At 31.7% G+C, this 16,682-nt stretch overlaps 3 protein-coding genes across 3 annotated transcripts; 1 reads left to right on the plus strand and 2 right to left on the minus strand.

Annotated features, from left to right (window-relative positions):
* Positions 1–1,124: 1,124 nt before the first annotated feature.
* On the minus strand, positions 1,125–2,221 carry LOC114407416. The gene has a single exon (XM_028370499.1). The coding sequence runs from the start codon at positions 2,059–2,061 to the stop codon at positions 1,462–1,464; it is 600 nt and encodes a 199-aa protein (XP_028226300.1). The 5' UTR covers positions 2,062–2,221; the 3' UTR covers positions 1,125–1,461.
* Positions 2,222–3,934: 1,713 nt separating this feature from the next.
* LOC114407417 lies at positions 3,935–4,974 on the minus strand. Its single transcript, XM_028370500.1, has one exon. It carries the CDS (start codon positions 4,691–4,693, stop codon positions 4,178–4,180), a length of 516 nt encoding a protein of 171 aa, XP_028226301.1. The 5' UTR covers positions 4,694–4,974; the 3' UTR covers positions 3,935–4,177.
* A 9,344-nt stretch (positions 4,975–14,318) lies between these two features.
* LOC114407420 lies at positions 14,319–16,616 on the plus strand. Its single transcript, XM_028370503.1, has 6 exons — positions 14,319–14,571; positions 14,699–14,770; positions 15,337–15,407; positions 15,579–15,708; positions 16,175–16,255; positions 16,352–16,616. The coding sequence occupies exons 1-6, from the start codon at positions 14,437–14,439 to the stop codon at positions 16,502–16,504; spliced, it is 642 nt and encodes a 213-aa protein (XP_028226304.1). The 5' UTR covers positions 14,319–14,436; the 3' UTR covers positions 16,505–16,616.
* The last annotated feature ends 66 nt before the right edge of the window (positions 16,617–16,682 follow it).

A 16,682-nucleotide genomic window follows, 5' to 3' on the forward strand; every position in this document is an offset into this window, starting at 1 on the left:
GAAATATCATATGACGTGATTGATGTCGTGCTGCTTTGCTAGAAATCGTGACCTGACCATGTCTCCTTTCGAGTACCTTGGTCTGCATCATGATCAAACAGGACAAACCTATTTTAGGAATTTACCTAATTCCTTATTCTCTTATTTAAGGACATTAGTTGTGCGATTTTACTTTAAAAATAATTTGAATTAAATAAAAAAAATTAAGTTTGATGTGTTTATTTTATATTATTTATAAAATTTTAATCAAATCAAATTAATGTTTTAGTTTGATTGGTTTAATTTTTCCCGTTTGAAAATTTGTTAGTGAATATTAAAAAATGTTTAAAATTTTTGTTATAATTAAATAAAACTTGAATAATAACTAGTTCAATAATTAACTATATAAATATTCAATTTAAACTTTTCACTTGAATAATAATCATTCAATTTAAATAATAAATCATTAAATTTAAAAGTAAAAATAATATGTAACCCTTATTTTTAAGTTTTAACGATTAAACTTACAAAAATAATTGTTGCTCGAGTTGTCATCGTAACATAAAGAAGACCCTGGAGAGAATAATTTTAAGCTTTTAATTTAGGATTTCACAAGAAAGGACATCATGACTCATGGGAGATTGAGTATTAGGTATTTTAATTTAAATTTAGACTGAGGCTAAATGTTTTCATTTCACATAAATTTAAATTTATATTGTCGTATACATATATAACTAATATGAATCTTATATTAAACTAATGAGTGTGATTTAGTTTAATTCTGATTTTGCGTGTCAAATCAAAAATCCAATCCAACTCAATGACACATTTAAAAAAAACAAATCAAATCAATCTTGATCGTTACAATTTTCAATTTTTGGGTTGATTTTCAATTTAATGCTTGATTTGGTTGAATTTTAAACACAACTACCCTTATATATACACTCATGAATAAGGGTGTTTTTGTTTCATATCAAAACCATTTTTTCCTAATTTGACACCTATTTTAATTAATCTAAAATTTATCTCCGAAATTAATTTATTCGAGTATACATTTTACTTACATTGTCCACAATTAATTTTAAAATAAACACTACTCCAATCTATTTTGATTAGTTAGTATGCATTCTAACTAACAACAATGATAAATTATATATGAAGTCTCATAATTTATATGAACAATGAACACATATTGTGTGCATAAAAAAGGTACAGGAGCTCACATTTTTCAAATATAATAGCATAGAACTACGTTCTAATCTCCCACATAAAGCATCATATCACTGTCACAAAATTTAGATGCAGTTTCTTAAATATTTTTAATATTATTTTCTAATCAGAAACAGAATTTAATCTGGAATAATCAGTATGATAACAATTTGCACTAAATATCTACCCAGATTATCGAGATTAAATTCCAATTCTAATCAGACAATAGCACAAAAACACTTAAACAACGTGCATATAAATTTTGTTCTATATTTAAATCTTTGCAGCAGAAAAACCTCTGAGGAACAATAACCAGGGAGACAGTTTTGTCTTAACTTTCTTCTCCTTAATAGTGTCCAAGCTAGGCTTCCACCCTTTCCCCGATAACTGTCTACTCATATACTCTGGCATCGACCCTTCTAACATTTCTGGCAAAAACTCAGAAAAACCATACCTCTCTTCCGTGTTCTCCTTCTCCACCTCTTCCTTCCTCTGCAACACTGCAACAACCTCTCCCTTAGCGTGGAACAACCGTGCAAGCCAAGGAAGAAACCCCGAAGAAGAAACGAAATGATTGGAATGCAGAGAGGAGTTAACGGTGAAGAGAATGCGGCGACTATCTTCGCTGCTCAACAACACAGGCTTCCCTCTCTTCACCGGAACCATCACATAGGTTTTCTTCATCTCTAGCTTTTCGTCTGCTGGCAGTGGCGTTGGCCTTTTCTCCTTCACAGCGGAATGGAAATCAAGCACTACTTGCTGCGGGTGCTCCAGCATGAGCTCTGCCACCGTTAGTGGCTCGTCGAATTCTTGAACCGAACCATTCCAGTAAACGATTTTCCCAGTTGCATCTCTTGCTATTTGGTTTCCCATCAGAGAGTTTATGTGTGGTTTCTGTTTTCTATTCAAGGTTAATTTTATATTGTATTTGGTTTTGCAATTGTAAAGTTTCCCACGACAGAGAATGTGAATTGACTTATATTGAGGGGCAGTGTACGATGTTTGTTAAACCGCTCCATCTTGTGAAGGTTATAATGGTGGACTTGGTAGTTTTGATATGGCTGAGTCGTTGGCTTTGTGATAGAGTTACAAGTACATTATTACTTCACAATTTTTGACTTGGAATTGGCCTGTCTCCAACCTTTGTTAAATTATCTCATTAAAATAAAAAAAACAATAAGATCGATGCTCTAAATTTTAATTGCCTAGTCTATTTACCTAACTGGGAAATGAATTCAAGGAACCGTTCAACTGCAATTTCGTTAAATTATTTAATTGGGTTATTGAAGGTTGTATTGTACGTGACGCAGTATAATTTTATTGGGCTCTCTAATTTACCTGTGTTTTTCCCTGTATATTCCCTTTCTCTACTGCTAATGACGGTCCAATTTAATTACAGCATATCTGGGTTGCTTGTCGGTGGTATAATATAAACCTCATGACCTTTTCTTTTGAATGTTACATAATATCACATAATATTGTACAACAATTCTAATAAGACATGGAAAGAGAAAAGAAAAAAAATATATAAATGTCCACCCCATGTTGGAGGGGATAGGGAGCAAAGGAAAGAGAAAGGAAATAATTGATATGATATGTGAAATAAATAAATCATATGATAAGAAATGTAAATAGAGGTAAAAAAAAATGAGATATAACTGAACTATAAAAAAAGAAAAATGTATGTTTATAATGACTTGAAAAATAAAATATGATGTTAATTAAGGAGAAAGATAAAAAGTGAAAAAAAAAAATAAAGTAAAGATATGTTATAAATAAAGTATTATAAAAAAAATTGGAGAAAAGAAATGGAGGGAGGACAAAACGTACGTACATGCATTCAAGCTAGTATACCCTAAGTTGCTGGTTATCATTATTAACTCGACGAAATAATATGAAAGATGTGAAATACGACGAATTAATTTGATCATATTGACTTCATGAAGGTAGCACGCGATTTGTGTGCAAAATTCATTTGAATTTTTCTGTTAAGATTTAGGAAGTAATAATGGACAATAGTAAGATGAAACAGGGCGTAATGATAGCTTCATATTCTGGTTTGATTGCTCAAAGAAAAACAAAAAGAACTTTTTTTGAAAAAAAATATTTTTTATCGCCAAAATTACTTGCTTTAATTTTCATACATTAAAAATTATTGTTAAAAGATACGATACATTAAGCTATTTTTCTTCTTTCTTTTAGGCATGTTTTTCTTTTGTTAAGTGGTTAAGTCCTAAGATGTGGCTTTTGTTTAGTGGTTAAGTTTTGCTTGTTGACTTTAATAGTTTTAATTTCTGCCTTATATGGTGGTTAATCATTGGACTTCTGGTTTCAGCTTTTGTATAGAGTGATTTATTGTTGATGGTTAAACTTTGATAACTTATACATTTATTAGGTGGTTAAGCTTTGAAGTTCTAGTCATTATTTACGTTTCAACTTTGTTCCATATATTTTTAGCCAATGTATTTTCGGCATTTTCTATTTTATTCTCTTTAGTCTCATATACACTTGTATGTTCATAAGTTGAAAATGTGGTGAACACCTTTCAACTTGTGGGAGACTATTTGAGAATTGAGATATAAAATTAGTTGTACTCATTGTAAACTCAACTTTTACCGTTTTAATCTACTTTTACTTTGAGTATCATATTTTTCTCCCTATTCCTTCACGAGGAACCATCTTTTCTAACAAATTGAGCATGACAAAAAAAAAAAAAGTAGTGTGCAAACTACAAGGTTCTGGGAAGTGAGAAGAAACAAACTATAGTTGCCAAGAACAAAATCGACATAAATGAATGAATCGGGAGTTTAACAAATATTGGTGGACATCTAACTTCTAAAAGAATTTGATCCATGTTAGTGTAAAGTTAAAATTAAAAATGAGCACACAATAGTGTCGGGTGTCAAGTGTGTGAGGAAGACAAATTAATTTAAATTTAAGATCAAAATTGTAGGCCAGATTCGTTCGGAGGTGAGGGGGATTGATTATATTATTCTACGATAGGATCCAAAACGGGATTCCATCGTACTTGGTTCCCAAACCTCGGACACACAGGGAAAACACTAACCGTAACTTGGTTTTCTTCGTCCCTTTCATTTGACCTCGAAATCAGTGACGGCGAAACCTTGGCCATATTATTTCCCCTCTTACTCTTTGTGTGGCCACTCTGTTTTTCCGCAATAGCCATCTCAAACTCTGAAGCCTTCGAATTGATCCTATTCACTGGCAATAGCAGGTAAACCTTACCGGCCACAAGCTCCTCGTCGGCCAATAAAGCCGAAACCCGTCCCGTTCTACGAATTTCGTCGACCGGAGTGACGACGTGGCCGAATTCTTCGATCATGAGCTCCCCTGATTTTATGGGTAGCTTGATCTCCCGAGTGTTTCCATCACTGTCCAACAGCATCGCTGTTTTCTTAGCTTTTCTTCTCTTCTTCAAAATATTCCCAATACTAATAACACCATTAGAGATACAAATACAAGAACAAGAAGTAGTGTTCCCCATAGACTAGCGTATTTACTATACTTATTATTAATAAAGAGGCGATGAATTATTGAAGATGCTTGGTTTTGTGTGGTGGAAGATGGGAGTGAAGAGTGATGTATTGAATGTGCTTATATATAGGTTTTTAGGGGAGTGGAAATCTATGAATGAGATTTGACTGTAAAGGTGGTGTGGTTGTGGAGTAATGTGGAGAACTAGTGTCAAGAACGCGGATCTTTCTTCTTCTTCTTCTTGCTGACTCCTTTTTTTCTTTTTCTTTTTGAAATCTTTCCAGTTCAATAACAGAGGTATAACTATCGTGCTTTTATAACTCTGAAAAAAGATACTAGTATTATATACTCTGGTCAAGTATAAACTTACTGAGAGATGGAACAAAAGAAATGAGATTAATGACAGATGTAATCAACTATATAATATGGCACAAGCAAGAAAAATAAATAAAATAAAAATATTATAAAAATGAATGAATATTATAATTAATTATTTATAAGTTATTGAGTTTGTCAGTTAGTGTGAGGTGCTAGCGTGGGACCTTTAGTGCTTTCAACTGCACAATGTGAGTCAGATTCCAATTTTCAACCAAAATACCGAATTCAGAATGACGCCAAATTCACCAAGCTTTTGATTTGGTCAGTGTGCATTACAGTAACACTGGATTGGCGTTTGCTGTATCTGCCTGCCAGTTGGACTTGGAGGAATCAATTTTTTATTTCTCATTTCTTTAAAATTTCATGAGAAAATAGAAAATTACACCCTATTTTGTGGTGCATGAACGAAAAAAATAACCATAAAAAATATAGTAAATGAGACTATATAAAAGAAATGGGCAATAAAATAATATAAGAAAAGTTAAGTATATGTTGTTTAACCCTCGACATAGAAGTGGTAAAATGGGTCTTCAAATTCAATCTCAAAAAAATTAAGCCTATTTGATCCAATTCGGTATATGCTAGGATTAAAGTTTATGAACTTAAAGTTTAAACTAAAAGGCGATTCAAAACTTACGTTTATTTAAAAAAATGGGTTTACACGACTTAGATATTTTTTTCTTCAAAAGTACGTTGGATTAAATGAAACTTGTTTGGAATATTGTACAATTTACAAGACATATATAATTTAAGTCAACGGGTTAGTTTGGTCTATCACCGATTAGCCTGATTCGAACTAATAAAACTCCAAGTTGGGCAAAGCTAAAATAAGTTCGGGTCTAAATTTTAAAGCTTAAATCAACTCATGCATTAGACTAATCGAGTTAGTCCATGAAACTTGACTCATTGTGACACTCTAGCGCTACACTAGCTAAAAATAAAATATGCAATATTTTTAAATAAGTGACAATATATTTATTTTATTGTAACTTTTTGTAGACGGCTTTTATGTCTAGCGAGGAGTAACAAACGTAATGCATGTTAAGTTGCAATGCTATTTTAGTGAGGAGTTCAATATATAGTTCAATTTCTTGAGTTTTTGTTAGCTTTGTTCCCCTGTAATGTGATGCTCACTTGAATAAAATTCTTCTTCTTTTGACTCGCGCGCCTGATTACATGAAGATATAAGGCTTCTTGACTTTATACGGAACTGGTTTTTAAGCGCTTAATTTGCTAATTTTATGATTAAGGAAAACTTCCTTTTCTTAACTTTCTCATATTTGTCGACAATGTCTTTACTTGATCATTTCAATCTTCTACATCCTCTTTGTCTTTCTAGCTAACGGACATTTTCCTTTGACCTTATCTTCTCCGTTAACAAATGAATGGTAATTTTTTTATTGAACATCTAATGTATTTTTCCATTATATATATATATAAAGGTTACGCTGGCGGTAAAGGTTATGTTTTCTATCATTCTGATCCTAGCGGTTTCCAAACTGTTTATGACTCTTTTTTTAGTTTTAGACACCCAAAATATATAGCAGTTTGAATCTTGTACACACATACATTAAGGGAAGCCTAATTTCGTGTGAAGCTGTACCCACGAGGCATTTGAGGACCCCATATAAAAAGTCGTATAAAACTGATAGCATTGTCTCTTTAGGCAGCCATAAAGCAATCTTATAATTAAACTACTGAAATATTTATTGTCTAATATGATAAAGCATGCTGAAAGATACATGGCATTTGATAGTGTATCTCTCTTCACGATATAGTGCTTGGCTAGCTACTTGCAAGTTGCGTGAGTGATGTGAAGTTATTATTAACGCAATAAATATACTGGTCATGTAGGCCTCTTCTCTTGGTGGCTTTCTCTCTCGTCTCTATACTAAGTTCATACGATTTTGCACTTGTCATTTTACTTATGTGATGTCTTACAAGCTAGCATTAAGCTGTGGATCTAGTATAGTGGTTTCTATTTTGCAGTGTAGTTTGTGATTGGTGTAAAGCAAAGATTTCCAATGGTCGTTAATTGAAGGGTTAATTTAAATCAGGAGGTTTGCAATTATTCTTTTAGGACATCATGAAATGGCCTATTTAATCTGGTGAACAAAGTCAATTATAGATGGATAGGAATTAGGAAATTAATGATTCTAACTGCATCGACAGCATTTGCAATTCTTGAAAGCATTTTGATGGTGCAGGAGAGATTGTGAAAACAGATTTAATGATTCAATTCTCTTTAACTATTGCTGCAAGTGATTTAGTCTACAAAGTTTGACTTAATTAAGTTATTCTTTTTATTTTTAAATTTAAGTAAATTTAGTTTTGTTGGTTATTTTCTTTTACTTATAATCTTTAAAATGTTATTTTCGGTTCCGTTCAACTCTCTTGCACATGTGATTTCCTCTTGAAACATCGATATGTCAACTTTTAAATGTAAATCGAATGCATATCGCATCCTTGGCATCTCCGCACCCAACTACTCTCTCCATTTTCATCTGCACAAACTCATTGTCAACTGGTATATATATAGGAAGCAAATATAAAAGAAACGTAGAGATTAGTTAGATCACATGATATTAAACTATGTAATAAAAGAATAAAAATTAAAAATACATTTGCGGTAGTTTTGAAGTCCTTGCAAATGGCTTCAGCTCTTTCCATTACTGAATTAGCCAAATCCTTACCGTGTTCTTCCATAGCTAAGATAGCATGACTGGAATACCCTGTAACACATGACATGGAATCACCAATTAATATTAATTACTGGAATTAGTGAAACACATGGAAAGAAAAGAAGCCTTAAATATATAGCAATAAATATAGACATGATTAACAAATATGGGGAGCGGGAAAAAAGAAAGCAAAACATGCATGCAACATTGAAGGACTAGTATAACGTTGGGGGTGTCGGCAATAAGGTTGGTGATACACCAAGAAAAGTCCAAACATGCTCTCCTCGCTCTCATCCACACCCACCATTATCTTTCGCTCTTTTCTCTCCATTCCCAAATTAAGGAACCTGCTATTGTCTGCTTACTAACTTCTATAGGAACAAAGGCTCGGGCTTCGGGCTTTAAAATATTCTAGAGAACGGGAGTACTTGAGATTTTGATTTAGCCGTGGATTTGTAGCGGTTTTTCAGACAAAGTTTTCTCACATTTTCCTAAAAAATAAAAAAATGAATAAAACACCATTCGGGTATTAGTTTTTCTCCTTTTTGGTATAATGACGTTAATATGCATATAACGTCGGCATCTATGATTCCACCTAGCTGAAGTGGCCGCTCAAATGATAGGAACTACTAACTACTTCAAATGCGAAACCATGAATAGACGCTCTTGTTCTTCTATTAAAACTTGAAATTTTTACACAAACACATAACAAAAAACTAATATATACACCCAAACTTTATACCTTATTATTATTTATATAAACATGCTTACACTCTGATTTTTAATTTTTTTTTGCAAAATCAAGTTGAGAACTCGGATTCCCCATCCCAAATTTTCAAATCTGTTTTTTTTTAAAAAAAATATTTTTTAAAAGATAATAAAATAATAGATAAAAAAAATTAAAGAATATAAATAAGAAAAAATTAATTCTAAGTAGTATTTTGACATGTGTATTTGCACATAATAATAAAAAAAATGTTTTTTTTTTCTTTTATGCCAGTTTTTTAAGATTTTTATTAAAATGTCTAATATAAAAAAATTATAAATTAATATTTATATTTGTTTAAGATATCATACAATTTTTTTATTGTCACAGTGGTACTTAAATAATTTGTAAAATTAACAGCAATTGAAATTTTATTTAAGGGGTTAAAATCAATTTTTTTTATTTTTCTACTACTATTATGAAGATGTTGTGAATTTTTTGAAGCTTCGATTTTTGCTTGGTTGGATTCCTTCACATAAAAATAATCAGATTAAATTATGATATAATTTTATAACTACCTTGTAGGTACTTAAATAAATTACAAACCTAAGGCATCTGAATATGTTGTAAATATTAGTTAAAATTAATTTGTCTTTATTTATATTCTCTAATTTTATTATTTTGAATTAATTTTTTTATTTATATTATTTTATTATCTTTAAAAAAATATTTTTTAAAAAAAGAAAAAATAATACAGCTCAGAATTTAGGTTGGGGGATCCGAATTCTCAACTTGAGGGATATGTATGTTTGTGTAAATATTAGTTTTTTGTAAAACTTTGTTTTATAAAATTATCTGAAAATTTTGTAACTAGTATTTTTTACTGAATAGTTGTAAAATTTGATAACAGCTTACTTATTAAAGCAAATTTTAATAAAGTTTCGTTTACTTAATATCTGTAAATAAATAAAATATTTCACATGATTCATGTGAGAAAAAATATTTTAAAATCATCAATCATTTGTGCTCTTTTTTTCTTCTGAAGTCCGTTTGTATAACTAAATATTTCTTTATAACACATTATTAGAATTAATCGCTTTCCATGAAATCATTACATTTTTACACACAAAATATATTAATAAAAGTTTGCTTATGGGTTTTTATATTCGTATTAAGGAGTTTTAAAATATATTTTTTTATTGATAAATATTAATTTGTTATAATATTAATTTTCTCAGCATTAAAGATCAAAGTAATCACGACTTTTTATTTTTCATTCTCTCTTGATCATTTAACTCACTTTGTATCTCCAAGATTTAAAATAATTTTATCAAAACCTTTTACATTATTATTCTCTCCCTAGCTCCTTGCGTTTTTTAAGTTTTATTTTTTAATACTACGAGCAATTACAACGATTTAGACTTATAATTTCATTAAAATGACTTTCTTCTTTTTTAAGGACTATTTGAAAATATGTGTATGTTTTGATTATCTTGCCATAAGAGTTAAACATTTTTTTAATAAGTTATTGAGAGAAATTTTTTTTATAAAAAAACGAAACTATAAAGAGAAATGTCTTTTTTTTTAGATTGTAGAAAATTGAAAGGTAAGAGAGCAAACCTACCTAGCAATAAATATTTGCACAAAGACGGGACCAAGAACACCAACTAAAACAAAGACGTGGCCAAGAATATGTGAACAAAAAAGGAAGGGGAGAGCAAAGCATAAGGTATGAAGGCAAAAGCCACATAAAGATAATAGCTTGCATTGCAAAGAGCAAATGAGATTATCATTAACTCATTACCGTCACTTCATGTTCATCATTATTATGATTGTTGTTGTCTTCATTATTGTGACCATAAATTATTATATTATTTTTCTTTAAGATTATTATTAAATTTATTTTTATCATTATTTTGATTATCGTTATCACCATTATCATAATTACATTCATCATCATCACTTACTATTGTCAAATTCATACAATTTAACTAATAGTTTACTAATTTGATCATTAATCTAGAGATTTAGTAGCATAATTGAGTGATGACATGTTGGAGTTTAACAACAATCATAACAATGGAATTTTCACTAGTTTTATAGTAAAATGCTATAAATTTATTCCAAATCAGACCTGTTCTCCAACTATAGGGCCTCTTTTTTTTTTGGTCTCCAATACAATAATTAAGATAAGAGCCAAACAGGCCCAAGAGGCACACAAGACTCCCGCACGAGTAGTTCAACAGTACACTAGAAGTCTAACATAAATCTCAATAAACAGAACAAAAAAGCAAAGCAAATTAAGACTGGCTACAACGAATCCAATAATTGGATCACAGGGGATGAGCCCACACGGGAACAAAGCAAGGAAAACACAGTACTTTAACGCTTGATGGTTGATGCAGGGTTGTTGTTTCTGCACTTCCCAAGTTGCTACCTGCACTCTTTCCAAAATGTTTTTATGATCTTTTGAATTGGTCATTCCGAAAGAAAGAAAAAATGCATTCTGGAAGGTAAAAAGAGAGTGCAGGAAATAATATCCTTTTGATGCGGCCCCACAAAATCTGCATAGTAAATAAGAAGATCAAAATCAAATTTTGAAATAAATAAGGAGACTAAATTTATAATTTTGTCTTCTTAGAACATGGTTTAGTTAGCTTATAGAAAAAAATGTGATAAGGTGAGTGGGCGAGACTGAAAAATTGATCAATGGTTGAGATGAAATAAGATTTGAGATTGAACATTGGGGTAGGAATTTGACTGCGGGGATATTACCTGATCACCAATTTTCAATTATTTAGCCCATAACATTGTTCACTATTGGGAGAGGATCAACTACCAAAGTGCCTATGAAAGTGGAATAGAGGAAATATCGTGAGGCTAATGCAATAGGCAATGAACCCAATGAAGGTCCTTTTTTTTTTCTGGTGATTGGCTGATGGGTGATACAAGGTGTACCCAACATTATTGCTGGTACACCCAGTATTTTAAGTGAATGGGTGAAAATACTTTTCACTCAAGTTGATCCGTATGACTTATATGAATTAAGTTAATTCGTATGTCTTATATGGATCATGTTGATCTGTATGAATCATACAGATTTCATACGGATCAAGTTGATCTGTATGTTTAAATTATACTTACGGATCAAGTTCATCCGTACAAACCATACGGATCAACTATAGGATAATTTTGGAATTAAAAAAAATGCTGAGTACAAGCAATAAAGCTGGTCCACCTAGCATCACCCATGGCTGATTAGGGAGAGAAAGTACCCAACAAAAGCCCAGATAACTGGGCCAACAAAACTTTGACATTGGCCCATACACTCCTTTCTTATGGGAAATAGATTATTAAGTTGTGACAAAATAAAAAAAGCTCTATATTATTTATAGCCAATCTTATCTAAAATGTTATATATTTCCCTTATTTATCGACCTCGGTGTGAATGATATTATCCATACAAATGCATGAACTTTGAAGCTAAGACATCGGCATTCAACAACTAAGGATACCTTTCTAGTTTGCACTCCTTATCAAAAGAGTTAAATTTAAAAACCTTGGGAGAGTGATTGCTTTGCTCCCCCTTTATTATGTTTATTAGAGGACATTTTTTAGTTACATTACAAAAGACTTAGCTTAAACCGAACTCAACAGTGACAGCATTAGCTTGATCTAACGGTACGGAACAAACTTCGTTTTCAAACCACCACCAAATATCTTCCAACTTCCATAGATTAATTGCAGTGATTTTTTAGGCAAGGTAAATTACATACAGTATTGGTTTTCTTAATTTTTATAAAGTATAATTATTAATTATAAAATCAACAATTAGCATGGAAGTTAATTAATTTCGCTGACCCCATTTATTTTTATTAATGGTATCGGGTTACTTATACGTGGAAGTTGCTATTTAGCTAGTGGCTGGCTAATAACATGATCGTTAGGTGCCAAATTATAATTTTAAGTTGGATAAGGTCCACTTATCTCAGTATAAGGTTATTGTCCCCACAGGCGCAACTTAGCGCCGACCACTTGCTTACAGAAAGGTTCCCATAAGAAAGTGCAAATTCAATCCCTATTACCTGTGATTTGTGTGTTGTGAATCTTCTAAATGATAAGGATTGCTCATAATTGTTGGATAAATCCAGAAATTTCTTTAGTAGGGAAACGATAAGAACCAACGAGAAAGGATAAGCACGTGCGTCAGCTTCATCACACATATGATACGAAATGAATTAAATAGCGTTGCTTTTTCTTTTCTTCACACGGCAGACAAGTTTCAAATCAATTTGAGTAAGGCAATTGCATGCATATGAAAAATAATAAGATGTCATTTGTCACATACGACGTATATAGCTCTTACTTACGTAGTTTGCATAGGTTTTCTTTTCTTTTGTACAAAATACAAAAATTGAATTATTGAAATAATTTGTTCGTCCATGTACTATTCATTACCTAATATATCTAAAGATTCTAAGAAAGTAAACAGCTTGTTGGCGTGTAAAGGAGGAGCACCGAACATGCTTAATGATGCATTAGGGGTGTTAGCGTTTCTGATTAATCTAACTAAAAAGTGGGACCTATATTTTCAAATTTCAGTTTGTTTTGAACGTTTGTTACCGTTGGTCAAGGATCATTGGTCCCAGATTTAAACCTGGAAAGAGCAATTTTCGAACTGTACGCGGAGGGTCACTAAGGAAAAAGTATCTCAGTGTCATAAATTTTCGTTTGATACATGCAATAATTTGCAATCGTGCCCCCTTCCCTCCCAACCAGAAATAAACAAATAAAAAGGTACACAGGATGTTTCATCCTCTTTGTTTCTGTTTTTCTTATTAATCCTTCATTCATTAAATTGAAACCAATCTCATATTTTTCTTTTCTTTTTCTTGTTTTTAGGCATAGATGGGGTGTGAATTCGTCAATATATTTGGTATATATTTAGCTCCCTATTGACATAGGACATGAAACCTAACGTAAAAAAATGTTTACATCTTTTCATGTAAAACGTGCAACCACTTTTCAACGGATATTCAAATCCGTTGATGGGTAAGAAATTTACACAATTACTCAATGTCATGAATCATTTTTAATATTTCAACCTTCTTCAAGATACTTTGCTTATTACCAATTCTTATAAAATCAAATTTGGCAATAGCAACCACTAAAATGTAGAACAGTTTCTCATTTAGAACTTTCTACTTTATTTTTTGCAACTGGGAAATAAGGGGGGGAAAGTTGATAAAAGGAAAATAACATTTTTGAACAGGCAATAGCTAGTTGGTGCACTTTGGGATTTAAGATTTATTGTCAACGGATGCATATCCGACCAAACAACTGGAAAATTGAAAAGAGCATCTAATAAATGAAACATACTCTAGAATGTCAAAGAACGTATAAATAATGGATAGGTTAAAAATTAAAATCTAAATAATTGCCATTGGTGAAAACAAAAAGGGGTATCTTGCGATATGATAGGCTCTATTTCACTACTAGGTATGCTTATGCTTTCCTTACAAAAGAGTAGAAAAAATATACATTTCTTTCCCCTTTCCTTTTTTTTTCTCTTTCCCAGTTTATCGTAGATTAAGACTTATTTATTTATTTATTTATTATAAGCAAGGAATCTGAATAAAATTAACTCGGTTGTTCAACAATCTTTACTTCTCCAAACCTAAAGGAAATTAGAGAATCTTTTTGTGTGTTGCAAGCAAGTCCCTTTTGCCATGTTTATAAAGTCAAAGCTAGCCTTCGTGGTTAGGTTCTTTTGAAATTAGATCATATTAATATTTATTTTTTTTTAAAGATAAAACAGGGGCAAAATTGGAAATTCAATTTGTTTTTTCTTTCATATATAAACTCCAGATTCCCGAGAAGACTGAGATAGATAGAGCATAGAAAGGAAACGAAAAAACAGAGTACCCGACAGAATTTGAAAACAAAGGCTGAAATTTGAAGAAACTGAGATCATTGGGTGTGAAATATATGGCAGAGGTTGTCTTGCTAGTCGATGATTTGAAACTACTTTCTGCGATTCCTCGCTGTAGAATTTGTCATGAAGAAGAGTTTGAAAGCGTAGAAACCTTGGAAGCACCTTGTGCTTGTTCTGGAACCGTTAAGGTAAGTAATCACATAATACATAATTTCTTAATCTTAAGCACTTGTTTTTCTGTTATTAACTTATTTTTCTTCCTGGAATTTTTTTTTCATTTTAATTCTCGTCAATAACTGCGTTTTTGTTTTGCAGTTTGCTCATAGAGATTGCATACAGAGATGGTGCAACGAAAAAGGAAATACAACCTGTGAAATATGTCTCCAGGTATGAACTTTGGTCATTCAATTTCATTTTTTTTTTTGGTTTTGCACTCTGTGCTAACGTTCAGTTCATTCTGTTTTATTAAGTTATAATCAAATTTGATTTCTTGATGCCAATCAATTTCTTTTTCTTTTTTTAAAAAAAGTTATCCGTGTGTACCTAATTTTTGGTGTCGTTGTTATGGTGATTGGGTGTGCTACTGCTTCCCTATCTGATATTGACATAGAAACGATAACAAGTTCCTTTCTTCCTTTCCCCTTTTGTTTATTTTCGAACTGCAGTTACTTTTGTATTTGTATTTTGCTTAACTTTGCTCAATATTGAAGTCTCTTCTGATTAGTTTACTATTTCAATATCAACACGTATTGGTTTCTCAGAAAGACGAACTTTCTCTAATTTGTATTTTAATTTGGTACTGTAGGAAAAAGGGGACTGGAATTTTTTATTATCATATATTCAATGAACCGCCCCCATTGCATATTTATCTATTTATCTTGGAAAGGCATAAGATACAAATTTATGTGTATTTGATGATCGTAAATTGATAAAAAAAAATAAAAAAATTGCAGCAATACGAACCCGGATATACAGCTCCTCCGCCAAAGAAGTCTAAGATAAATGATGAAGCAATGTCTATTAGGTACTTTTCTATAATATATATATATCCCGCGTTCAATTTAATCAAAGTGAACTTATAACTAATTATTTAATCAATCATTTCATAATGTGAATTCATGACTTTGCTAAGTTGAGAGGGAGCAACTAATAAAATATGTTCTTTAGTAAAGCTGAGATTATTAAATTTTTAAAGGGAGGAGGAAGAAGCGTCAAACGCAAGAATAGAGATTATGGTTGAAGGAGTGGCAATGGAAAGCGATTACTCCGAATGCAGCTCTGCCGCTGACAGAAGCGGGTCTTGCTGTCGATCACTTGCAATAGCTGTAAGCATTATGTTATTAGCTTTTTAATTTTCACGCGTCGTGATTTTTAATCAAATTGATATTTATATTCTTTTCAATACTACATTTGCTAAGGCTAACTGGCAGTGGCAATGCGCAACATAGTAGATACATACATGCCTTTTGTTGTGCAATAATTAATCAATTATTAATAAAACCAAGTTGCCGCCAGAAGTTGGGAAAAAGTAACGAGTCAAAGTCGACTCAGACTCCTTATTGCTATTGCCAACTGCAGCATTGCCAGTTGCGTTCAGCTGGCATGGCTCCAGGAGTTGAAATTCACATTTTCTCTTTCAAACAAACATGTTTTCTTGATGTGACTGTTTCTCATTAAGAGGGTACTTCTTGTTGACTCGCGGCAGACATTGAACTTGAACAAATTTTGAATTCCATTTACTTGTTAACGTGTAGACATACTGAAAAATAACTAGCCATATTATCTCTGCAGTTTACACTAGTCTTACTTGTAAGACATCTTTTCCCAGTGCTTACAAATGGAACGGAAGATTACCCATTTACACTACTTACTGTAAGTACTTGTTTCACCGTTTTTAATAAATACATCTACAATCTTTGCCCACGGACAGCTAAATTAATGAAACTTCTCATACTATTTTTATGCCAGGTAATTATACTAAAGGCTAGCGGAATTATTATACCAATGTACATAATTATTAAGATTCTCGGAGCTATTCAGAGTTGTATTCAGCACTATAAGGATGCTGACGAAGATGACGAAGATGAGATACATCATAATGTAAATCCAAGACATTTATAGATTATTTGCTTACTAGTGTATCAGAGCATTATGATGATGCTCGTCAAATAACATTTTGTGGCATAATTTATGATAATGGAATTCAGATCGAAATGCACCTTCCCTTGCCGTATGCAATATTCACTCTCTCGTCATCCACCCCGAACAAGACTAAGAATGAAGCACTAGGGACTTGGGA

This window comes from Glycine soja, chromosome 3 (assembly GCF_004193775.1).
Source record: "Glycine soja cultivar W05 chromosome 3, ASM419377v2, whole genome shotgun sequence".
NCBI lineage: Eukaryota > Viridiplantae > Streptophyta > Magnoliopsida > Fabales > Fabaceae > Glycine > Glycine soja.